Genomic DNA, 25644 nt, shown 5'->3' with positions numbered 1-25644 from the left:
TGGGCACACTATTATCGTCTAGTACCATCGAAATTCAATCGGGTAGGTTTTTCGCTGCTTTTCCACCTAGGTTCTATGTCTTTTTACACTCTCAGGAAGACTCGGGAAGAGCTGAGAACCATCCTGCACACAGCACCCACCAAATGCAACAGTCCGTCCTATGCAGTAGTGTCTGTCACTGGCTGAAACGTCCAATAGTGCAGTACCTATGAGCAGACCACGGCTGCTTCCGTGTTTCTCGTGAACCCCACCATCGTATCTGCTCAGTACCGCGTTTATACGGTGTGCGTGGATGGGGTCTTACCGAGTCTCGAAGTCCTCTCGAAATTAGCACTTCTAGATAAAATACAGCCTGCTGCCTCCAAATTACACATGTACATTTGTGTTTCTGCTGTTCTGCGCAAATTGTCAATGTATCAGCCAGTGCAGAGAGCTCCATAAGTCCCTCAGCCATCGCAAGGCGGCTATATCCATTCATCAAAGATGCGGACCCCTTCTCAACCACCACGCAGGACGATGCGCCTCTTCATTTTCCCATCGGGTTCCTTACCCAAGAGGAGCCCGAGGTGAGGGATTCGACAGTTGCATTCGAACACCCTGGACCTGCCGCTTCGCAGTCCGGATGGAATGAGCAGCAACATACACCCTTTGCTTGGTACTACCCTAGCGAACCGCCTATAGTGGACCAAGTAGGTGTACCTTTTGAATCCGCTTACCTGCATCGAGGTTACAGTTCAGTACATGGTGTTCCAGAACTTCCGACTGTAAGCAGCAGACCTCAGGGCAGCGACGAGGTAGTGTACCCACAGTTGGGAGCCCCCACCTTCCCTGAAAGCCAGCGTTTTGAAGGTCCTAAATTTCTGGACAGAGACTCTGAAAGTTCTCGATTCCATGAGGGAATGCAGCCTCCACTGGTTCCACTGTCTCCTTTGAGTAGACCTCTGAAGCCTCATCCGATACCGGAGTCGCAGCCTGCTTCTGCCGGCAGGCCAGAGGACTCTGAGAAAAGTGCCGAGCAGGCCAGCCATGACCTGGTGAAAGCTGTAAAGGAGGCTAACAGAGCCGCAGAAAAATTAGAACAAGTTACGCATATTGCGAGTGGTGGAGAGCGCCCTCATGAGAGCCAAGACCAAACAGCAGACAGGCCACCGGCAGAGAGCGACAGCAGCGCACAGTTGGGTTCTGACGCTCAAAATGGAGAGGCAGACGATCACGCTGTTGAAGAGCCTAATGAGCAAACCCCGCAGGTTCCTTCAGAGGAAAAGCCTGAGATTCCTTCAGAAGAGCAGCCTGAGGCCCCTTCAGAAGAGCGGCCTGAGATTCCTTCAGAAGAGCAGCCTGAGATTCCTTCAGAAGAGCAGCCTGAGGCCCCTTCAGAAGAGCAGGCTGAGATTCCTTCAGAAGAGCACCTTGAGGCTCCTTCAGAAGAGCAGCCTGAGATTCCTTCAGAAGAGCAGCCTGAGGCCCCTTTAGAAGAGCAGCCTGAGGCCCCTTCAGAAGAGCAGCCTGAGGCCCCTTCAGAAGAGCACCTTGAGGCTCCTTCAGAAGAGCACCTTGAGGCCCCTTCAGAAGAGCACCTTGAGGCTCCTTCAGAAGAGCACCTTGAGGCTCCTTCAGAAGAGCAGCCTGAGGCCCCTTCAGAAGAGCAGCCTGAGATTCCTTCAGAAGAGCACCTTGAGGCTCCTTTAGAAGAGCACTTCGAGGCTCCTTTAGAGGAACCGTCTGAGGAGCAGCATGTGAGTAGAGATGAAGACATGCCTAACGGCTCGCGCGCTGATAGAAATGAAGGCAGCTCTGGGAGGAATGGCAGGCCAGCTGCCTCACTGCGGCCACATGACAATAATTTAGAGCAACACGAGAGAAGCGAGCCTCGTGAAGCCCTTGAACAAGAGTCTCATGCAGCGAAACTATCAAAGCTGGCGGCAGAAACTCAGAAACGAGCTGCAGCACTAGAGAGAGCCACCGAACGGGCCCAGAAAGCAGCTGAAGCCGCGTCTGCTGGGGTGTCATCGCCGTCTGAAGATCTAGGGAGCTCAGAGGATCTGGGAGTTGAACACGTAGACGACACTGAGGACGCTGGTCTCTTGCCTTCTGATGAAGCTTCAAGCACTCAGTCGGACCAGCAGGCTGACGCTGAAAGATCGGAGTCTAGGGCTGAGGGTGCGCGTGCTAATAAGCCTAGGGAAAAACCAGCGGACTCCAGCATCGGTCCCGATCAGCTGCCTAGCGACGAGCGGGAGGAAGATGAGGGCAAGATTGCGTTTGCTGAAGACATGGAAGAAGCGGCCGCACGCGCAGTGGAAACCGCTGAGGCCCTTGAAAGGGCTGCAGCGGAAGCCACTCGATCCGCCGAAATTGCAAGGTCCATTGCGGAACACGAAAGCAAGCCAGAGGAAACAACTGATTCAGGAGATGCGTCGAGCGCCGTAGATCGTGAGCGTCCCTCTGCCTTCAGGCCAAAACCCACCGACATTGAGCAGTCAGAAGAGCCGTCTCACGTCGTTTCGGAGCAGCGTCCTCAGCTTCCTCCTGATGCCTCTCTTTCGAAGCCAGAGGAGCAGTCTCAGGTCAGCTCCGAATCCGAGCCTCCTTATGTAAGACCAGATGAAGACTTCCAGGACCTACCTGAGGAAAAATCTCGGGAGCCTCCAGAGCACCAGCAGCCTGAACACGATCAAGTCCACAGACAACCCCTCAGGCCAGGCAGCGCCTCGAGACCACCGTCTGGCGCCTCTGACACGCACTCCTCTATAGGGTCAGAATCTGGCCAGGACGACTTTTCAGAGGCACAGGACGCGAAGCAACTCCTGCTTGCCGAAGAACTGGAAGCCGCAGCAAAGGATGCACTAGAAGCCGCTTCGCGCCTGCGCAGCGCAGCGGCAGCAGCTCTCGAGGCTGCTGCAGATGCCCGCAGTCCCGTGGAGTCTGCTGCGGATGACGCTCACAGGGAAAGCTCTGAGCACGGATTCGAAGCCGACGACTTACATGAGGGTGCAAACAATTCTACCGGGGAAGACAGGGGTTCCCTCCCCAATCGTGAACCAGCAGGCCCACCTAAGGCCAATCAGGAAGGTGAAAAAAGTGATCAAGCATCATCTGATGCACCTGCGTCGAACGCAGGTGCACGCGGCAGAGCCACTGGGAGGGCAGGTTTCGCTCGTCATCTCCGCGCACCCAACTGAGGCACCAACAGGACGACAACTGCACACAAACGACTCAGCGTGTCTGGAAGGAGGTCATCTCTCTGTCGGCCTTTAAAACGGGAAATCATAGCTGCGCGCCTCTACTAGCTCCGATACACCTTGACAGAAAATCGCAGAACAAAGCCAACTCACAGGAGCACGTAGCAATCTAAGCAGTTGTTCCCCTAGGTGTGTCTGCACTGAACAGCTTTCCCTCCGCATTTTCACCTCGCGCAGGCCAAAGGACCTCGGCAGACCACTTGGGCTACGGTCTAGCTGCGTTGCACGTTGCAGAACGTTCCAGAGACTAAGGGATATGACGAATTGTTTTGGGGATAACGCAGCATGCATGCGATTCAAAGGACACTAGGAGTCAGATAGGGGCTGCTCCCGTGCCAGCCGTTGCTTACTTACTTTTCGTTCTAACGGCGTTTTAACTATGCATAGAGCGCACTGCTGGTTGTGTCTGTCGTATACTAGTGGCCATGCCGTAGAGCTCCGAGACTACTGAATGCTCTGTGGCACGCTAAATAATATAATGCGATGCCATTTCCCCCACTTCAACTACCTAGACTCCCATTGCACCCCCTTGTAGTTAGCTAGCAGTTTGCACGAGCGGCGCTGCTTTCCTCGAGACTCGTGTGTGCGTCTAATAATGCTGCTGGCTATTGTAACTGCGGAAGGGATGGTTCATCTTATCCGAGTTGCATTTGCACTCGGCGTCGTGATTGGGATTTTATATTATATATACATATATTGTGTAGGCCTTCGTTAGGTCGGGTCATAGGCCGGTACTTTTTTCTCTCAGTTGGATGTATATGTATACATATATGGATACACACATATATATATTGATGGCATGAATTTTTCTTCCTGCACGCTATAGTGCTGTGCAATCAGACCGCATTGCCACAGAAATGCCATGCACGCCTAATGGACTTTCTACTCTATTCGTCCCGCCGCCACTCCATCCCAGGGGAAGCTCTGGGAGGCTGGCCGCTTGCTTAGGGCAGAAGAACCCTGCGTTGGAATGGCGTGAAAAGGAATGTGTTTTTCCTGTTTTCGCAATAGCCCATTTGCAGAGGACCGGAGTCCTTATAAGCTCGGCCTTTTGCAATCAGCCTCGTAGCTCCTGCTGCGGAAGCTGCAGCGACAAGATGCTTCTGATGCCTTGCACGGAGCTTCGAGCGGCACTTGGGCTGCGCTCTATGTGGACCCCTGTCCTTCTTCTGTTTTGGCCTTGCCCAGGGCCTTAGGCATCTTTGCCACCTGCAAATCTTGCTGTTTGTAAAAGTGAGGCGCAACTTCTGCGAGCCATTCGGGCCGAACTTCGCAGACGCTACGCATGTACTCCTTGGTAGTCAGCGCGAGCTCCGTGTACACTACAAATCGGGGGAACTGTCCGAAGAGGGAAGAGTGTGGGTGTATCTCTACGGTGTGGGGATGCTTCAGGGTGGTAAAAGAGCCATGCCGGTTCAGTCGTGCTGCCTGCAACGCGCACAGGTTCCAAAACAGAGAAAAGGCAGGGCAGCGTAGCAGTGAGAGGAGTCGCGCGCTTGCGCTGCAGGGAGATTGGGCTTTCAAGGTCGTGCTAGGCAGCTGTCTAGGAGACACAGGGCCAGAAGCGCATGCGAACGAGCCGCATCCCCCATCGAACTGGCAAAGGCCAAAGAGGCGAGTGGCTTGAAAAGCCGCTTTTACCCCCCGAAGCAAGGATTCGGAGACTCGAGCTCGCTCGGCCTCACTTGAGTAAAGAAGCCAGAAGTTATGGCCTTGCGGATGGGCTCGTCAGCGCCGTCGCATGATTTCTCTTCGAGTTCGACGCGCTCTAAAAGCCCCTGCAGTTGTTCTCGCACGTCCCTTGCCCGCTGCATGGATCGATGCTGCACGAAGTTCTCATAGCACCAAGCCACGGAGAACCCTGCAGCATAGAAGCGCGCATGCAGCACCAATTCTGCTAGAGCACAAGGGCGCTGTAGAGGCTCAGCAGCACGCCAGGCCTGTGAAGCAACTCCCTCCCGTCCCCTTTATATTCCCCCTTTACGCAGGCAGGAGGTAGGCCCCTCCCCTCCAAAAAAACGGAGTCGCCGCGCTAAACCGCTGTCTTGAAGCTCCAATAACTGCGCTGCTCAGACACTCCCTCGCTGCGCTCGCTAGAAGAGCAACGCTGCATCAGGCAGGGCCATAAGCCTCCTCGACAGTGCGCTACCCACAAAACAAGTCCGACAAAAATAATCAGAGAAACGGTGCAAGGGTGATGCGCATGCCTGTGTCTTCCCATTGAGCATAGACGTTGAGTAACGTGAGAGGGTCGCCTCCTGGCTTCGCAAATGTCTTTCTGGCATTGTCAGCATGGATGGCCTTCTCCTTCGGACGGTAAAACAGCATGCCTCCCACTCCTAGCATTGCACAAACCGTTAAGGCCTCTGAGACGCAGCTGTACTTCTCGGAGTTCACAATGAACTTGCTGAACATGGGATCTAAGGGAAATTCCGCCATCCGCCTTCCGAGCTTGGTTAGCTCTCCCTACAGAGGGCGCACAGTGCAGAGAGCGCCTTGGCCTTATTGTGCCTTGGCGCTGCTGCTGTTTCAACGAGCAGCAAGTCACGAACACCCTTCATGCAAAGAAACACGCCACCCCACCCATGCAGCTGACATTGTATGGCACCCAAGATTTTCTGCTGCTTTCGTGGGAAAAGGCCTCCCAACAAGACGTCAGAAAGCAAACAATCAGCCCTAACCCGCAATCGACCCCAAGCGCAAGGTAGTGGAGTAGAGCTGTGTGTAGCACCCCTTCCCTTTCCCAGAGGGGGCTGTGTCGAACACCCTCACACTTTTCCTCAAGAAAACACATCTGCCTTTTTGTCTACACGTCTTCACGTATTCGCAGCCAAAAGAACTGCGCACGACAAGATCGGTGACGTTCGAGCGAGCATCGTTCCTTCTCGCATTCCCCTATTTCAACACGTATAGGTATATAGGTGTATATGCAGATAGGCCTATGTAGGTGTATCTGCATACATATATATACTTCTTCACAGCATGCGTCGTGGTGTCTTACTTGGTCGTTGAGGGCAGCCAGTGCGTACAGAAGTTCGAGGGCGCTGATGAGAGCGTCTGGCGCGGGTGGATCCATGAAGTCGAATTTTAAAAGATCATCAATGCCAAGGCCCTTGAGCGTAAGCACCACGTTGCTGAGGTTAGCTCTTTGAATCTCAGGCACATTTGCATCCTCCATCTCCTTCTCGAACGAGTATCGAGTGTACAAGCGGAAGCAATGACCAGCCCGCACGCGACCGGCCCTCCCCGACCGCTGATTCGCTGCGGCTTTCGAGCAAGGCACCGTTACCAAAGCATCCATCCCTGAAGCAAGCAAGCAAGCAAGCAAGCGGAGGCAGAAACGTGAGACAGAACGCAGCCTCCACGCGGGCAGCACAAGGGGCCTTGTCGTGGCGGTAAGGGAAGGGGTGACGGCAAAGATCGGCGACTCGAAACACAAACACAGCGTCCTCCAATACGACAGTCAGTCAGTCAAACACCCCTGCATGCGCGGCGTCAAAAGCCCCCAAAATGCGGCCCAAAGCAGCTGCACGACAGGAGGCCTTTCGGTTTGCATCTGTGGGGTCTGTGTTGGGGTGTCAGTGCACGAAAGGCGCGCATGCACAGCACAGCTGTCGTGCGTATAGTTGTGCAGCAAGAACAAACAAGCCGCTAGGACCGCGTCTTTTTTTCTATATCTCTTTCTCTCTCTGTCTATTTCTCTCTCTGTCTCTTTCTCTCTCTGTCTCTTTCTCCCTGTCTCTTTCTCTCTGTCTCTCTCTGTCTCTTTCTCTCTCTCTGCATAAGGCTCTGCTGCGGCAGGAAGAGACGTCGTCCAGCCTTGCACACGGCCCCTCTGGAAGCACCGCTTGTGATCGCGTGGCGTGTTGCCTACCTGTCTTGGCGCTGTACTGATTTTCTCTGCAGAATCCGCAGTCCACGACGTATACCACGCCCTCGAGCGTGATGGAAGTCTCTGCAATGTTCGTCGCAAAGACAGCCTTCCGAGCACCCTGAGGCGTTGGCTCGAAGACGCGGGCCTGCTGATCTCCTGGCAAAGAGGAATACAGGGGAAGCACAATCAACTCCGCCGCTTCTGTGCCTCGCCCGCGAAGTCTGCGCAGCAGCAGGCACACACCACACCCCCATACGTCCCAGCTGAAGCAGGTGCAAGGCGCAAAAACATACACACTTGCGAGCTGGAGAGGGAGGGAGGCAGGAAAGCACAGCAACCGTTTTCTTCTTGCCGCACGCCGCGGAGGCGCAGGCGCCGCAGTGCGATCGAAGATGCAGGGGAAAGAGAGGGAGATGGCGGAACGAAGCGGCAGAAAGAGACAAAAGAAGGCAGAGGCAGAGCTGTTGAGGGGCATGCGCGCCATGAGGCCCGCACATCTATATATATAAATATATAAATATATATATATATGAAGGAAATTGAGACAGAGAAAAAAAGAGAGAGGGGAGACAGACAGACAGAGAGAGAGAGGCTGAAGAGAAAGCCAAGACGGCAGGCAAGCCCCTCAAGAGCCAACGTCTATCAGTGGCAGGGATGCATGCATGTGCATGCAGATTCCTCGGTGGACCCGCTAGCTCCCCTGAAGCCCAAACGCCTTTTCCCTACCAACCCTCTTCCTCTCAATGCCACGCCACACACTCACAGGTAGACACACACAAAAGCACGCATGCACGACGCGAAGCTCAGAAGCGGGCCGGCGGCGCAAATGTTTCCTCTTCCCCTCCCTCCCCTGCTCTCAAGTCGGCGATTCACACAAAGCTCCCCCCCCCTCCCCCCCCGCGATACACTCTCGACTTGTGTGTAGGACAGGTGGTACCAACCTGCGCTGTATTTCTTCGACTGCCTCGTCAATCTCTGACTGTCCTGGCAGGAAGAGCAGAATGTCTCCTGAGGGTTGAGTAAAATGGAGCTGGAGAGCAGTCACGACGGCGGCATCGAGAAAATTCGCCTCAGGGGTTTTCGTGTAGTAGATCTGCACTGGAAAGCGCCTTCCTGGAATCCTAAAGATGGGCGCATCGTCGAAATACAAAGAAAACTTCTCCGCCTCGAGCGTCGCGGAGGAGATGATGAGCCGAAAATCCTTTCGATACCTGCGGACAGGCGCGTGCACAGGCGCACAGACACGCAATGCATGCATGCACAAAGGCATGCACAAAGGCATGCAGACAGACAGGCATCACTTCCTTCCCTTGAGCCGCAGAGCAGCAGATCACTGAGACAACCCCAAGAAGCAGCAGCACACCCATGAGGAGCTGCCTGCGTTTGCTGCGGAACCAGCAAAAGGCCAATGCAGCGCTGCCATGCAAAAGGGAGACGACGCGAACGCTCGAGAAGAGAGGCAGCACACTTCCGCTAGAACACGCACCAGAATCCAACCAAATGCAGAAGCAAGAGACACACCTAGGGAAGTCGCGGAGCAGAGAGGAGCAGTGGCGCGAGAAAAGAGGCGGCGCGACTCACCTTGACAGATCCTTCACAAGAGCAAAGAGAACGTCTGTGTGTAAGGTGCGCTCGTGAGCCTCGTCTATCATTAAGGCAGAGTACGACTGCAAATCTGGCTCCGTTAAAAACTCGCGCAAAAGCATTCCATCCGTCATGTACTTCAACTCCGTCTTGTCGCTTGTGCAGTCCTCAAAACGAATCGAATAGCCTACCTAACGCAAGCCATAAGCAGTCACTCGCACAGAAGTATACACACAGCGAAGAACACACATACATATTGGTACACCTACATACATACACATACAGATATATGCATACAGATACATACATGCAGATACATACATACACATACAGATATATGCATACAGATTCATACATACAGATACATTCATATACATACATACAGATACATACATACACATACAGATATATACATACAGATACATACATACACATACATACATATACATACAGATACATACATACACATACATACATATACATACATACACATACATACACATACAGATATATACATACAGATACATACATACAGATACATACATACAGATACATGCATACACATACACACACATACATACGAACAACAAAATATTGACGTTTCGGCATATGTGAACTCTAAAGTGCCTTCCAACCCAACAAGACGACCCCACAGCCTTCGCTGCGTCAGGCGGTAGTCGGCTAGCTGAGTGACCAGCCGCTTTGACACGAACAGCAAACAGCTGGCTCGTTTCCAGCATGCGTGCCTAGGCAGCTTCAAGGTACGAAGAGCGATCTCGTTGAGATAAGTGGCTAGAATAGAGCATCGCTAGCTCATGGAAAGCGCAGTTCCGTGTGTAGGAGGGAGCCGTCTCGCTCTAGGGGGCCGCATCAGCACATGCAAATACGCCAGGAGGCGTAGAGTGTCTGCGCTGGTCTCGGTATATACACTCCAAACAGCAGAGCAGCCTCAAGAAGCACCCACCTCCATGCCAAGTCTACAGCCAACCTCTTGCGCAACTCTCGCAGCGACAGACATCGCGGCAATCCTCCTAGGCTGTGTGCAGCCGATTCTGCCGGCTTTTGCATATCCAACTTCTCGCAGAAACTGCGGCAGCTGCGTTGTTTTGCCAGATCCCGTCTCCCCAACAACCACCAATACTGGATACTTCGCCACTGCACGGAGAAATTCCTCTCGATACGCATAGACTGGAAGCAACCGACGCTGATCCTGCGGCAGGAAGGGGGGCAGAAGGGCCTCACAAGACAGCAGAAGGCAGTAGTGTGCTGCATGCCACGACCAGCAAATTGATGCAAGGCACTAGAGCAATTCACACTCCTAAGCAGCCACGCAAGATGACACAATACAGACGAGACGCGCAGTGAGGGGACGTCCACCTCTTGGAGCCAGCGTCTTTTTTTCACGAAAAACCATGCTTCGCTCGCGCCTGGCGAATTCCTTCCTTCCGTCGACAAACCATGCGAGCGAGAAAGAATGCAGGAAAAAATCAGCAGACACGGTAGCAGCAGCAGCAGTAGTAGACGGACGCGCGTAGGAAGAAGACACTGAGAGAGCTCCACTGAGACAGACACGCGATACACGTTTAATAGCCAATCCCACACTTTGCCAAAGACGCAAAGACGCAAAGTATGCGCACCGAGAATGGAGAGGCAGACTGCCAAATCGTCGTGTATACTACACAAGGGACAGAAAGCGAGAGAGAGAGACAGAGAGACAGAGAGACCGATAGCGGGCAGCCTCATGAGCTACACATACACACGAGAGAAGCCTGCAGAGAGATGTGCGCAGACACGGGAACGGAGCAGAATCGACGGCGACAATACAGAGCACAGCCCACCGTGTCTCTGTACACACACAGACATACGTACATACAGAGACATACGTACATGGACATACATGCATCCACAGATATACATCCAGACATACATACACATACACATACACATACACATACATATACACATACAGTACACATATGACGCAAAATGGAACGCAATTTCGTGTAATGCATGTACCTGCAAGTCTCGTGTTTTGACTTTGTGGGCGTTCTCTGCTGCCTGGATGTCTGTCTGCGCCGCTGCAGTGTCTGCCTCCGGTGTGAGTGGTCCGTGTGTTTCTCGCGCTTCGAATTCGATGGAGGCACCCGTTTCGTCGATCAATTTGTACTCAGAGGCTTGAAGCCTGCCTTCGCGTGCTCCGAAGTGGGCGAGAGCCGCCTGAGTCTTTTGCTGCTCGAGCAGCCTCTGCTCGCTGAGCTGCTGCTTCGGCTCCTGATACGGCTGCTGCATGACACGCAGTCGAGCCTGCAAGTCTTCGTCGTAAGCCTCCGGCATAATGTAGGCCTCAATCTCCTCCCGATCCTGTCGCTCCCTGATGACGGTTTTCGCGAGCTCCAGCGTCTCCTTCCGCAGCTCTAAGGCGCGCCGCTCCTCGGGAGTCAGCTTGTCTTCGACCTGACTGTACAGCCACTCTCTGTCTTGCACCTTGCGTTCCTGCAGCACCACTTGGTCGCCCTCACGCTTCTTCAGATAAGCCCTCCTCGCCTCCTCCCTGAGCCGCTGCATGTATGCTTCGTTGCCTCTAAGCTTCTCGTTAGGTCGCTTCTTAGCCTCCAGCAACAAGTCCTCGACAGTCTTGAGCTCCTTGGCTTCGCTGGAGTCTGCTGCTGCGGCTGCCTCCTCGCGCTCCCGCTGCAGCTGCTGCTGGCGAACTGCCGCTGCCCCTACTTTCTTCTGCGCAGCTGCTTCTCTTGCACGCAGCCGTGCGGCGAACGCGGCAGCCTCGGCAGCATCGTCTGCCTCCGGAGGTGCCGCTGCAGACGAGCACACACACTCGACCTCACGCATGCACTAAAAATGTGCAGTTTCGGACGGGGGGGAGTCTACGTACACACAACTCCACGCGGAAGGGGAGTTGTCGGCGGTGAAGAAAGCGCGGAGACAGAGAGGGGGGGGGGGATGGAGAGAGAGAGGGGGGATGGGGAGAAGGAGATGGGGAGAGAAAAATGGGATGGAGAAACAGAGAGGCAGAAAGAGAGAAAAAGAAGTAGAGAGAGAGAGGATGGGGAGAGAGAAAGAGAGGATGGGGAGAGAGAGATGGAGGATGGGGAGAGAGAGATGGGATGGAGAGACAGAGAGGCAGAAAGAGAGAAAAAGAAATAGGAAGAAAGAAATAGAGAGAGACAGAGACAAAGAGAGACAAAGAGACAGAGAGACAGAGAGACAGAGAGAAAGAAATAGAGAGAGACAAAGAGAGACAGAGAGAAAGAGACAGACAGACAGAGAGAGGGGATGGAGACGGAGAGGAAGCACAGATAACACGCCAGCGGTCATTCATCAGAGGTTCGGAAACTTCCTGGATGGTGAAAGCCTCTCAGATGTCACTCTCAGCGAAGCCTTTGTCAACCAACATGCAATGAATATAGGGAAAGGTAGGCCTATGTGTATCTCTCCCATCTCTCCCTCCCCCTCTCTCCTGTGGATGCAGAAGTGCGAAAAGAAAAAAATCGCTAGCGGCTCACCAGGTGGCGCCTCGTCTCTCAGTCTCTTTCTGGAGCTCTGTGCTGCCTGCTCCTTTTCATCCGCTGCAGAGGCCGCTGCTGCCTCCTCTGCAGCGGCCATGCGCTGGAAGAGCTCCGGTGCGAGGAAATCCGCATCTTTCTGAGTAAAGTGCAGCTCCTGCTGCAGCGTGAGGGAAAGCTGGTGAGAGTTGGAAGCTCTGTCTGCTGCAGCTTGCACAGCGGCAACCAGAGATCGCGTCGCAGCCCCCACGCAGCGCTGCAGCTCCTCCCGGAGCCATGCGGTTACATCGGACAGAGACATATCCTCTTTGCGCCGTGGGGACAGACTGTATGAGCCACTTGGATGCAGCAGCAGCAGCAGCAGCAGCCGCACAGAAAACGGCTTCAAAGGAGCTGCGCAGACACCCGAGAGCGCACGCGGACGTGCAGAGGTTTCTTCCGTCTCGAGGGCCAAGCCGCGAGCGAGGCTCTGAAATTAGAGGGGCCATGCAACAACAAAAAAACCTGTGCTTACAGCAAACTCCAAGAGAGGCGAGAAAATGCGACACGCTGGACCCTTGCTTGCTGCGCTCGCGCCGTACAGCAGCACCCGTCCCTCCCGACTTCCCTTTGTGCTGAATCCTTCCCCGATCTGTGCCTCCTGAGAAACTCCAAACTCCTAAAATGCCCCATACCCCAAAAGCCAGCTGCCTTACAGCCTCCACAAAAGCTCGACGGACGACAGACGGTCTGCCTCCCTCTACTTGCAGCCGAAGCCACCGAACCGCAGCAGCAATACCTCAGAAGAAATCAAACAGCTTGAGAAAAACAACGTCAGACGACTGCAGAGCGCCCAGGGAATACCCACGAGGAGCTTGCAAGGGGGCCCACGAGGGGCCCCAGAGAGAGGGCCTCTATGGGGCCTCGCTGCGGCCTGTTGCAGGGGGGCCCCCCAGCCAGCAGGGGCCCCCCAGCCAGCAAAGGGCCCCCACCAGCGAAGGCGCTATGATTGGGGTGGCTGTTTCGTTTGCCTTCGCACGGTGTAACACCAGCTTTCTGTTCGTGCAAACCCAAGGAATGAGGGAGAGACACGTGGGGGCCGTATCTTCGGCGCATCGCAGACGAACCTGTTCGAAAAGAATGTCTTGCGATCTGCTGGCAGCGCAGAAGGCTGTGCTTCCTCCACGGGTAGAGGGGTGGAAGGAGAAACACAGAGTTCTCAACTCGTTCAAAAAGCATCTCGGAGCCGAAAGCATTTCAGAGATCTAGCAAGACAGTATACAAAGCCTTCGGTGATGCCTCCTAGACCGAGGCAGGGAACACCTCCTCTGCACAGTTCTTCGAAAAAGAACTCGCAGCAAACTCTCCTTCGTGGCACTTGCCACCGACAAAGTACCGTCCGCTATGAGTTCTCTGAGAAAGTGAACCTACCCAGCCACACCAAAAATCTCACGGAAAAACGCGCTAGGGCGTCTGTGTTTCTGGAGTCTCACTGTTTAAGTGCTTGTGAGGAAGTTTCTCTCACTTTTGCCTCATCTGTGCCTACGCTTGCATTTGCCGCGTAGCTCTATTCTGTCCCATATGCGCCGCGTTGCAGTGCATCCATGTAGAAGTGTTCCTTGGTTTTCTGCCCGCCTCTCCACACGGTGGGTGCGCAACACACCACCGAGGAGCTACTGCGCAACTTTGCACATTCCCCTGGGAGTCCTTCTGTGAGCTCTACTGTAGATCTTGCACGGCTGTGCTAAGGAAAAGATCCGTGTCGCCCACCCCCCATGCTTTCCACAAGGAGATACGTTGAACCCCTAGCCCTCTTGTCGCTTGAGGAGAGTCATCTCACGCGTTCTCATTGAGGGCACTTCTTTCCCTGCCCTGATGACCCCACAGAAATCCCCATAAAGATGAGGGACCGCTGCCGCGCGCGGCTTCAGTTCAGGCTATTCAGCCAAAAGCCACCGCACCCTATTTCCCTTGGCAGCTTCACACACAGACAGAAGGCATCATTCTTGGAATAGATAGCTAACTAGCTCTCCTCTGCATCGTGTACAATATGCGAAGGGTCTCCGCAGAGAGGATCTACTACTACGCAGTTTATGTCTTGTTGTGGCCTTCCCAAGATTTGGCTGTCGCTGTTTACAAGGTCCTAGAGACTAGTTAAGCACTGTAAGGATGGAATGACCTCTTCATGAAGCCTTTGTGCCCGATGTTGCTAAAATGGCCTCCTTCAGGATGCATCGAGGAGACAGCACAAAAACCGTTGCCCTCTGCGGGAGATCGACAGGACTCCCCGACTCCGCTACTTGTTCAAGCCTGCGCACCGAGGGAACGAACGGCGGAAGAGAGGAATTAAAACGCTGGAGCGGAAAAGCATAGCCAACCGAGAGTCACAGAAGCGTCAGGACAAGCGCAAAAGAGGCACGCACTACAGGAGAACCGCAGTACATAGAGAGAGCCCTGCATGTATACCGCTCGTAGCTTGCCTTACGCGTGAGAGAAGCGCACTCCTGAAACAAACACAAAAGAATTCAAATTAGATAACAAAGCTGATGAGTGCGCGGTTAACCAAGCTGTTGGATATCGCCTATCACGTGTGAAGGGATACCTACAGTCTCCCTTCTGCATGTGCCAGGGCTGTGCTCTGCCTCGTTCTCTTTTCGATGATGCCGCGTTGTGTGCATGTAGCTGCTTGACTGTCTCTTTTCATCACCCCGCCGGCTCCCTTACCTCCCCCTACATCCAAGTTTCCTTCACACGTCGTCAACTATGGTTGGTCTGCCTTTCTCTCTGATCATTTCCCCCGTATGCACATCCTGAAGAACAGTAGCTAACTCCCACAAGGCTCGGAAGTGTTTTCGGCTGTGCACCAATGCCATCCTTGCTGCGTAGGGGTAGCCCACTGGCTAACCGCAGCGAGCTATAGCCATGGCAGACCAAAGGTAGGACAGAGTGCCCGCTGCGCTCTTCGCTACAGTTCTGAGGGTTCAGCTCCTTCACTGAGGCTTCATCTCAGCAGCATCGTTATTGCCGCCGCACGCGGGATGGAACCGGTCAATAATGCGCTTCGCACATATGATTACTCCTCGATTCTCCTGTATGTACTCTGGATTTAACAGTCTCGTTATATTCTGTGTCTCTCTATGTCCAGCAGCTAGCAATAGGCGTCTATGCTCTGAGCCAGAGCGCAAAGCAGCTAGCGCATGCAATAACCTTGATTGCTCTGGTGATGCAGCGAGGCACACCAGAACTGCTACCTTACACCTCGGTGGCATCAGAGTCCTGTTGGTCCCGCGGAAGGAGGTAAACAGCTCTTTGAATCAGCAGCTGAATTGCGGCTTCGAAGATTTGCTGGATGCCTACGTTGCAAGATATAAGGCTTGTTTCAAAGTCTCCGTAGAAAGCCACTCGATTTCAGACTCGATACACACACGGTAGAAAGTTGTTGTCTTTTTTTCCAAAAAACACACGCCCCTGTTCCTGGTCAACCCCTTCGCGGCTCTGGCACGAGAAAGGGGACACCATGAGCAAAAAACGCAACCGCCCGCTCTAAGCAGCCAAAACTCCACAGCTTGTTACACATTGCCTCTACCGTACATACACCCAAACAGCATTGCGTTTTTTTTGAAGCTAACGGCACCCTGCTGTACTCGCTGGGCGGTAGGAGAGACCAATTAGTTGGTCAGTTCTTTACGACTTTGCACCTAATCACAAGTGGTGTACAAGAGAGTGTGTACGAAGTGTTGCATGACTGGCTACGGCACCTGTGGTGGTGTGGCTTCCGCAGGAACCGACTGCGGCCTTCTCATGATGCAGAGCTGCTTCCCTTTGGCCCCATGGAAACGAATTGCAGTGTATGTACCGCCCACGAGGGAGCTCTGAAAGGCCCTTCTACGTGGCTTTTTGCTTGCTTGGACGCGTATCGTCCTGTGACTGAGAGGCCAAGGTTCGCTGCGGAGATGCAACCGGCTGGCTGACAGTGCTGGGCGCCCTCTGATAGCGGCAGGGGCCTTCCGAGGAGATCCGCAGAGTCCCTAGTTGCCTAGCAAATGCTATGGTCGGTGTGTTTGTGCATGCGTGAGTGTGAGTGTGAGTGCGTGTGAGTGTGGCGGCGTGGTTGTTGCAGTGGACTGGAAGAAGGCGAAGCAGGGAGGGTGGCCGATGGTCTCAGCAGAGTGCAGACAAAGAAAAGGAAATTGAATTGCCATGAGTCTTCAGAGCGTTTTTGCTATCCAGTACCTTTGTCGCCGCACGCGGATGCCAGAAAGGAACGAATATTTGCCACATCACGTAGATGAGTCATCGGGGTGGTTGCCGCTTTCCCCCCCTCCCCCAATATTAGGGGCCCTCGCCGCTGGCTGTCGGTCTGTCGGCAGCGAGCGCGCGAAGGGGGGCTTTTCGCATTGCAGAGTTTCTCGAGGTACTAGCCGCAGTTTCTTCATTTTGTCTTTTGCTCATCCACTGAGCGACTCAATGAGCGCCTCTGAGGCAGTCTAAGGCGAGCGGCCGCCCAAGACGACCAAGACAATGAAGGCTCTAAGCCGGTTGGCGCATGTTCCTTGGTGAGTTCCGCCTGATTGACTTTCTAGAGGCCCCTTAGAGCGCAACAAGGCCTTTTAGGGGCCCTTGCGAGGATTCCTCGTGCGACGAGAAGGGTAGAGCTGTAAGTATGGAGCCACAGCGAACTCCCAGCAGCGTCCTACGGGGTCGCAAAAGACATGCAAGAGCTTCTTTGCTAGCCGTATTTTATTTCTGTGGGGAGAAAGGGAGGGGGCATTCGGTGTCTGTTTTTGTCTTGCGCGTCGGGATCGGCACCCGACGCCTCCCCGTGTTTTCCCAGCCCCCGCTGCGCCTTCCCCGATAGTCTCCCGAGTCTCATTTTGAAGAGGCTCCCCTCTCTCTACCACCCCTTTCAGCTTTCCGTGTGGTCCCTCCTCTCCATGGAACCTGTCTCCCTCGCGTCTGTTGTGATCCTCAAGGCTTCGCCGCATTTACACCGCCTTGGCTATCTTGATCCCTCTGTTAGGGCTTCTGTATGTCCCTTCGGTGGCTTGCTTTACGCTGTACTGCATTGCGCTTCTGGCCGCCTTCGAGCACGTGAAACTCCGCAACGCGGCCCTCCAGCGGCTCGAGGATTGGTGCACTAGGGCCCACAGAAAGCTGCATGCAGAGGCGTCTGCGGAGAGGCAACACACAGCGAGCGAGGGCACTCATGGCAACTGCACACAAGGGATGCAGACAGAATTCCATGGCTTTTCAAGACACGCTTATGCTTCATGGCTGGTAAGGGCTCCTCCCATGCCAGCAAGAGGACTCGGCAACCCGTAGGGAGGTATATTTTTGGTCGCAAACTCAAGTTTCCCTTTTTTCCATTCCAAGTCCTCTGCGTGCGCTTCTGCACAGGAGTTTGCATCATCGTGTGTCTGTATGTGCACGTGTGTATGTACGGTTGTGTATGTATATATATATGTGTGTATGTGTGTGTGTGTATGTATGTTTGTGTGTGTGTGTGTTTGTTTCCTGCCAGCCGCTAATGCTGTGTTGCTCGCTCCTCTTCGCGGCCGAATCCATGGACCCCCAAAACACGCCTGGCCTCTGTTTCTTGTCGGCTACTGCTGTACGTACACCCCGCGCCCCAGGCAGATGCCCTTCCTGCCTCTGTATAGGGACCTTGCCATGAACGCTACTTCTCTATTCAGACATACGTACACACGTGCTTACATGCGTGCCCACATATACATATATATATATATATATATATATATATATATATATATCTATTTACGCTCACCCATCCTGAAATTGAATTGGAGCTCATCACGCCCTAAGCCTGCCGAGCCTGAGGGCGAGGGCCTGTATATCCTGATGCCCACACAGCATTTCCTAGCGGTCACCCTCGCTGGTTTGCATGCGTATGACGCTGCGTTTTGTAGGTGGTCTCCTTCAGCGCCGTCGCCGTGTCCATCCTGACCTATGCGTGGCGTTCGGAGATCCCCGAGTCAGAAACATGCACTTGCTGGCTACTTGCCTCTTCGGCTTGCAGATGCGACCGTTTGAGGCTAAGATTTGTGATTCTGTGAAGGTGTGCAGGTCTCATGAGGCTCTGCTCTACGCATGGGCGTCCGCTGGTTTTGATTTGTATTTTTTGTGCCACTTTGCGGTGCCGCTCGCAATGGGAAGCTTCGTCCTGCGCCGCAAGTAGGTGCGAAGGTTGCCTGCGACGGCCTTGCACTGACAGGGTACTTCCAGTCTTTTCACGGTAGAGATGCCGCTGGTAGCTAGCGTTATACAGCCAAGACTCGCGTGTGTGTGGTGGCTTGTGCAGCGCGGGGTTGCCCCTAGCGGCCTCCCTCATCGCGATCTCTGCTGCGGGAGACACGGGGGCCTTGTTTTGCGGCTCTGCCTTTGGCCATCGCCGCATCATCAAGCGATTGTCTCCGAATAAAACTTTGGCAGGTCTGTGTTGCTGCTGTCTCTCTCCAGCTACAGGACCTGGGGGCTGGACTTCAGCGCTTGAGGCTTTTGAATTGATGCACTTCCATGGCAAAGGGACACCTGCAAGACCTGCTGCTGAGTTGCAAGGCAGAGCTGCCTGCCTGCCTGTCAGCCTGCACGCGCGAGCGCCTTAAAGCGCCGCGTGTGTGTACTTGTGTGTGTGTGTGTGTGTCTTTGAGCGGCTTTTTTACGTGTCCTTCATTTTTTACGAGCATGCCTTTTTAAGAGCCCTTCTGGCCATACCGACTACACTGCCTCATAAGGGATGAACGCACAACACTTGTCTGTGCATGCGGTGCGGTGTGCTCTCTTAGGAGTCATTGGGTCTTTGCTCTTCAGCTGGCTAACAGCGGCACTGTTGTGGCATTTGGCGCAGTCTTATCCCGCCCTTAGCGTGCGGGCGCTTCCCTTAGAGGATTACTTGACCATCGGCGCTTTGGTGTGTAGTGTAGCGACACGCGAGAAAGAGCAGCAGCAGCAACGATTGTTGCTGCTGCTGTTCCTGCACGAGCCGCGGCGGCCTCGGAAGCCACAAGCAGCACGGAGGGCTCATGCTGATGGGGATAATGTCGACGCGGTTAGTCCTGCTGCTGCCTCTTTTGTTTTTGCTGCTGCTGCTGCGGGTGCAGACAAGCGTTATGGGCTTTTTGGGAGACTTGGTGGAGAGTGCCTACAAGCGCTGTGCTGGCGTGAAGGACTCGAGCTCGATCTTTGGTCCTCATGGGGGGATGCTTGACCGCGTAAGCTGGGATTTTCACACGGATATACATGTATATATATATGTATATACATATCGCCTTCTGAAAACAAACAGGTGGTGGCTCGATAGCGCTGGTTCTGCGGGCATGATGGGCTTCATGGGGAGCTGATGACATGGGCCTTGACGGAAATAGACTCGGGAGTGTTAGCGATTGGCTTTGACAGGTTATCCTTGTGCTGTGCACCTTTTGCTGTGCTTCAAGCTGGACTCGCTGGTTCTGCCTATCCCGGCGCTCCTGCTGGTACTCGCTCTACGCGGCCATCTCTAGTTTGCACGGTAGAAGCACTAGTGCTAGATCGGTAGAGGCAGAACATGAAGCTGCTAGGCTGCTTGGGAAACGGGAGGCTGCTGAAAGAGCCCGAGGAGCAGACATAGCCCCTCCTCTCTGATGGGGAAGGGGAGAGAAGGAGGAAGCCTTCACTTGAAGGCTTCTCTGCGGCCGGGGGTCTGGTCTACAAAAGAGGCATGCGTTGCCTCACACTGCCATTGCGTGGCAAGATGCCAGAGTCTACGAGTCTCCGGTGCGAGTGAGGAAGGGGAATGTTGCTCAGACAGGCGGTGCGTCTCTCCGGTGAGGAATTGCCTTGTCTGTAGCCGTGGCATCAAAGTGCGACGACGCCTTTGAACCTTCAAACTTCGTGAAAACAGGCAGACAGGCTTTCAAGAAGAGGTACCACCGAAGGACTGCGCGGCACCGAATCAGCGACAGCGCAAAGCGAACAAAGGGATGCTTGTCGCAGGGAGAAGCAATTGCTGCAGACCTGCACTTCTTTACGAAAGATGCACTGACCTGGCGAGGAAAGGAGTACTTGTCATCCCTTCATCCGTATGCCAAGCAGCTTCTTTGTGCAGGGCATGAAAAATACAGGAAAATGCGAAAGCACGCACAGAGAGAGAGGGATGATAGAGAAAGAGAGGGAGAGGTATGCAGAAAAAGCTGCAAAGGTGGAGGGAGAAGGACAGGAAGATGCAGAAGTAGGGCAGCAAGAAAAGGATGCCATTTCTGCGTGATTACCGGGGTCCTTTCCAGGGGGAAAGAGCCGCATTCTTCGAACTGTCCTAAGTAACGTGTATCCATTTTCTTTAGGCCATTATTTACCAGAGTGACCCTCGACAGAACTTGAGGTCGTTAGTTAAGCATTCAGTGGACAGTAAAGCTACAGCACTGAAACCCTCGCATGTAGAATCCAGCGTCAAAAGCAGGTAGTGAAGTGCTAAACGAGTCGAAGCGACCCCTTCAAGGCTCTTTCTGTGTGCACGGACTCAGCACAAGAGCATCCCGTAGGCCAACGATATCTGTCATGACTTAGTCGCACGTACAGCGTCTAGCCAGCCTGATGATGCGCTAAGTCGAGGAACCCTTTGCAAGAGGCTTTTTCATGATGATCTGTCATGCCGCTGCTTGCTAGTAGCCCGTAAAGCTATGATAGCTGGCCTTGAAGCGTCAGCCCAGTAGTGGAAATGCCATGATTGCGTGAAGACGCACATTGCCATAAGTCGCACCGCATTTGCAGCTTCTCGCAAAGCCCCAAGCTATGCAGTGCTCCCTAGTTGCAGGTTTGACTGCTGCATCTGTTTTCTCTGCCACAAAGGCCCCTAAAATGCGACACCAGCGGATGTCAAGAGCGTCCCGAGGTGTCGGTGTTTGTGATAGGTTACCACGGGGATGTGCCCCGAGGCTTTCTTCCCCGGGAAAGTTCCCCAGCGGCTCGGAGGAGGCGATCCTAGGAATACGCCTCAATGCACGTGACAACCTCGAGCGACTGGATACGGATTTGCTGGCGGTGGACTAGGAGAACTAGAGGCGAGAGCCCTCGTAAAGAAAAATGTCAGTCGACACGAGACGTAGCCAAACAGCAGGATCTGGATAGAGGATACTCGAGGAGAGTGTGGAAGGGTGTGAAGGAGGTGTAGGCGCGGTGCCCTGCTTCTCGAGCCGTTGCCGGCTTAAACGCAGTGGCAACTTCTGCCTGTGCGTGATCTTTGTTTATTCACTTAATTTCAGCTGCGATGTCGGCTGTCACGCTCGATTCCGAGAGCTCACGACTCCGAGTGAGATCCGTCCCCCTTCAGGGTCACCGGCGCTGTACAGCGCGGGGCCTGTCTCCTTCTCCGGGGAGGAAGAGGCGGCCGGAAGGCAACAAACTTAGCGCCTGACACTTCAGAATCCCTTACGCATCATCTGATCTGCATTTCCTAGCCTGCAGACTCGTCGAACCCTCTCTTCGGGGAGCGCCCGCCTGCGGACTGTCCGCCACGGAGGGGCAACCGTCGAGGGCCGTCTAGAGTTTCTTAGGCAGCCTCTTTGCTGTGCCGAGCCAATGGAGCCTCCCGTTGACTGTTTGATTTCCGTGCCTAAGTTTGGTCCTCCTCCCCGAACAGATCCCAGTGCCGGGGGGGGAGGGGGGCTAGGCAGAGGGCGTCGTCTAGTTGTCAGCAAGCTAAACACCGGAGGGGATCCCCCTTCAGCGCGGGGAGGCCACACGGCCACTCTAGTAGGGGACAAGATATACTTGTTCGGGGGTCACGAGCTTAGGGGTGCAGACAAGGGGTTTGCTTATCACAACGCCGTTTTCGTGCTGGACCTTAAAGGTCGCCGCTGGGTGCCCTTCAAGAAGCAGAAAGGGACGCCTGCAGCCCCCCGCTATGGTCACACTGCCTCTCTCTTCCGCTCCCGCATTATTATTTTTGGGGGCAAGGGGGGGCCCAACCTCTACTTTCAAGACCTTAACGCCCTAGACGTAGACAATGCAACGTGGTACAAGGGCCTCTCTCGTCGAGGGGACCCCGGCGCGCGCTTCTGGCATTCTAGCAACATAAGCGGGGACCACATGTACGTATTTGGGGGAGCTTGCGGCTCGACTTTGCTCGGTGACTTGCACGCACTGAACCTCACGACAATGGAGTGGCAAGAGCTCAAGCCCAGGGGCAGGGCGCCTCGACCACGAGTTGCCCACGCCTCTGCCCTTGCGAACGGCTACCTCCTCATCCATGGGGGCATGGCTAGAACAGTGGTGAGTAGCAATACGTGACGCTACCCTCTGGGCGAGTGCCCCTACCCGAACACAGCCTTCACCTAAGCGAGGTGCCTCTGGTTGGCTTGAGGCAGAGCCTGCGACAGTGACAGGAAAATAACACACACACGCACACGCAAAAAACGCACTGAGCGCACTATTTCAGGCGTCAAAATACACGCTGAATGCAAGAAGAGGGGATCAGTTCAATGAACACGGTGTCGGATTTAGACCCTGCGCCACCACGCGCCTATCGCTTCGCCAGTATGCTAGTTCTTCCGGAAAACCAGTCGGAGAATGAAGCCCTCCTCTAGCTCCTCACCCTGCATAGCTATATACTTGCACTTTGGGCTGGCAAGCGCCTCCCGGGGGACTGCAGAGGCGCACGGATGTGGCCTTCACAGGCAAAAGCTAATACTGGTCCTTTGCTCTCTCTTACACTCGGTGTATCCTTGCTGTTTGCGGCTGATGGTGAGCTTCCAGCTGGAAGATACGCAGGCCGAGGCTTCCGCACTAAATGCTGCAGACCTTGCTACCTGGTATTTAGGGGATTTACATGCCCTCTCCCTCTCTGCGCTAACCTGGCACCGCTTGAGGGTTCAAGGCGACCTTCCCACCCCCAGAATGGGGCACACCCTCGCACCGCTCGGTAACAGTCTCCTTCTTTGGGGGGGCTGGCCTCATCGTAACTCGACACGAGCAAGCATGTACAACCCTGACAGCAAGCAACAAGAACTCATGATGGCTTCAGCACCCACGGATTCTGATCCAACAGCAGCGTTACTCCTGCAAAGCGAAGAGCCCCAAGAGATTCCACTCCAGGATGCGGCTGCGTTGTGCAGCTACACCGGAGAGTGGAGTCCTATTTTTGTGCGAGGCAAAACACCAGCTTGTCGCTATGGGCATTCTCAATCGGAAACCCCTAGTGGGGTTGTTGTCCTTGGCGGGTGGACCAGCCCAGTACCCTTAATGGAGGCGCTACTAATACAGGAAGAAGAAGAAGAAACTGCTTCTTAGGGAAATCAACTAGATATAGTTGTAGGCCTCATGCGCTCCTCCAGGCAGTTTCATGGTACACCACGACTCCTAACCCTAGTCTTCGCGGGGGGGCGTCCTCCAGCTCCGAGGCTATCCCTGAGATCAACAGAAGCCTATGTCCACAAGAAATTTTTCCGCTTGGGCAAGGATCCTGCATGCTGTTGGCTCCACTCTTGTTGCGGTCCTCGCTCGAGGGAAAGGCGTCATAGTGAGAAAAGGTTGTACTAACGAAAATCTTTTTTTTCATGCCCGTTCTATTGACCTCTCCTGACAAGTTAGACAGCTATCAGGCTGCCTAGATACCTGGAAAACTTTAATTTGAGCAGGGCTTTAGCGGGCCAAGTCATACTTGAGCACTTCCTACTATACTAGTTGTGTTTAATTAAGAATTTCGTAAGAGAAAACTCCATACTTGAGCAATTCCTATCATACAGGCTTATTGCAGAATACTGTTAGCTCAATAGGGCACGATGCCATGTTGTGAGCGTGTACGGTAGATGCTGCGTGCAGTTTGCTGCGAATGATCTGAGTGCTTATAGGGTGCATCTACGCGCATGCAATGTGTATCTCTCTCCTATCATGTGGGGAACCCTGAGGGGCAAGCGCAGGGAAACGAGGGAGCCTTTTTGAAACCTTCCATAGCTCTGTATCAAGTTTATAATGAGCCTGGAGTTAAGTGCTTTCCTACAGAGTTCTATGATTGAGCCCCACATGCACCCTTAGAGGGATCATGCAAAAGACGATGGACTGCAGTAGGGACTTCTTAACTCAGCGAGTGGGGGCCGGAGAACTTGGACACATCGTTGCCTTCGGCATCTGTACGCCACAACCGAGTTCGCGCAGAAAGCTACGATGAAGGGGACATAGGTGGTGCAACCTATGACTGTTTACACAACGGTAGGGTGGTTTGTTGCTAGCGGTAATTGGCTATTGGCGCGTAAGTAGAGCCCCCCATTGGAGCGTACGTACAAGAAGGGCCCCTTCAAGAAGGGCCGAAGTCGGATGACGAGAGGATTGCATCCTTTCGCCTTTTTGACAGGGTCCTTCTAGAAGTCATAACACCCTAGAATCAAGGGCCTTGCGACAACATTGAGCTGGAAGAATGAGAAAAAGCACTGTGGACACGTTTTTTGAGTTTTCCAGCCTGTGGGTCTGCGGGGAACCGCCGCATTACACTCAAGTGTGTGTGAGTGTCTGTATTTGCGCAGTGTTCTATGCAAGGTCTTCGAGAAGAGGCAATGGGAACTCAGATTTAACACAACCTTTGTAGAAAATTATTGAGGTTTTCTCAAACGAGTTCGATCCTCCGCTTCCCGCGCTTCTTAGAGCTGTCTACATGAGGGGAGAGAGATACAGCTTGGATGCGCATAACTACACCCTCAAAGGACTCCCAAGGATTCACAGCTAGTATACGCAGCTTCGAACGTACATGCACACAACTTTGCGCCTTCTTGGGTTGCGCGAATAGTACTCTGAAGTAAGCGAGATGTACGAGCATACAAATTGAATGGTTAATGCAACCCCAATAATCAGCTAATATAACCAGTGGTGTAGTAGAAAGTGTCTAAGTGTAGCAGGCCCGCAAGCGGCTGTGCCTGCGTGTGGAAGGATGGGAGGTAGCCACCTCACACTTAGTAAATAAGTCTACCACTAAGTCTTAATTTTGGTTTGGAAATGGCAGAGATAGCTGCTTTTGCATGAGGGTAAGGCGGAAGGCTGTTGAGGGCCGTAGCGCGGTAGACAATGTAGTGTAAAAGCAATTGTTGTTTTCGCTGCTGGTGAGTCAGTGGCGTTGATGGAGTCTGTAAAGGAAGCAGAGTTATCTTCAGGTGGAGTGACAAGACGGGAATTTCATGGTTTCCTGCAGAGGCCACATGATGGCAGCAGCTGCTGCTGGTGGGGGCCCTTGATGGTGGCAATGAGCAAAGATCAGAAGCAAAGGCAGTGGCTGTCACTGCTGCGACTCTCCAAGCTGCGTTTTTTTATTCTGACAGGGATTCTTGCATGCGAGTCTTATTATTTGTTTGTTTCATTCATATGTAAGATGAATGTACGCCGTGGCGCAGACGAGCATGCTGTAGTGTCTGTCCAGCGTAGCAGCGGCTCACAGGGTCAGCGGCCGTAGCATGAGCAGGCGGCTGGT

The 25644-nt window shown here is 53.8% G+C and overlaps 4 protein-coding genes across 4 annotated transcripts; 2 read left to right on the top strand and 2 right to left on the bottom strand.

Moving 5' to 3' along the window:
- Positions 1–2215: 2215 nt before the first annotated feature.
- LOC113147322 lies at positions 2216–3164 on the bottom strand. The gene is made up of 3 exons (XM_026337501.1): positions 3110–3164; positions 2692–2940; positions 2216–2493 (listed from the first exon to the last, which is right to left on the bottom strand). Exons 1-3 carry the CDS (start codon positions 3162–3164, stop codon positions 2216–2218), a joined length of 582 nt encoding a protein of 193 aa, XP_026193286.1.
- A 1224-nt stretch (positions 3165–4388) lies between these two features.
- On the bottom strand, positions 4389–12522 carry LOC34623943 (pre-mRNA-splicing factor ATP-dependent RNA helicase DHX16). The gene is made up of 10 exons (XM_026337500.1): positions 12222–12522; positions 10717–11513; positions 9665–9910; positions 8698–8891; positions 8058–8327; positions 7117–7337; positions 6244–6545; positions 5450–5708; positions 4928–5103; positions 4389–4670 (listed from the first exon to the last, which is right to left on the bottom strand). The coding sequence occupies exons 1-10, from the start codon at positions 12520–12522 to the stop codon at positions 4389–4391; spliced, it is 3048 nt and encodes a 1015-aa protein (XP_026193285.1).
- Positions 12523–16721: 4199 nt separating this feature from the next.
- Positions 16722–19717, top strand: LOC34623431 (phosphatidate cytidylyltransferase). Its single transcript, XM_026337499.1, has 7 exons — positions 16722–16756; positions 17174–17477; positions 18277–18392; positions 18520–18650; positions 19004–19128; positions 19319–19429; positions 19652–19717. Exons 1-7 carry the CDS (start codon positions 16722–16724, stop codon positions 19715–19717), a joined length of 888 nt encoding a protein of 295 aa, XP_026193284.1.
- Positions 19718–21770: 2053 nt separating this feature from the next.
- On the top strand, positions 21771–23480 carry LOC34623432 (tip elongation aberrant protein 1). Its single transcript, XM_026337498.1, has 2 exons — positions 21771–22463; positions 22947–23480. The coding sequence occupies exons 1-2, from the start codon at positions 21771–21773 to the stop codon at positions 23478–23480; spliced, it is 1227 nt and encodes a 408-aa protein (XP_026193283.1).
- Positions 23481–25644: the final 2164 nt, after the last annotated feature.

The sequence above is a fragment of the Cyclospora cayetanensis genome, unplaced genomic scaffold, assembly GCF_002999335.1.
Source record: "Cyclospora cayetanensis isolate NF1_C8 unplaced genomic scaffold, CcayRef3 CcayRef3_contig_187, whole genome shotgun sequence".
Lineage (NCBI taxonomy): Eukaryota > Apicomplexa > Conoidasida > Eucoccidiorida > Eimeriidae > Cyclospora > Cyclospora cayetanensis.
This window is presented reverse-complemented; position numbering and strand designations above follow the sequence as displayed.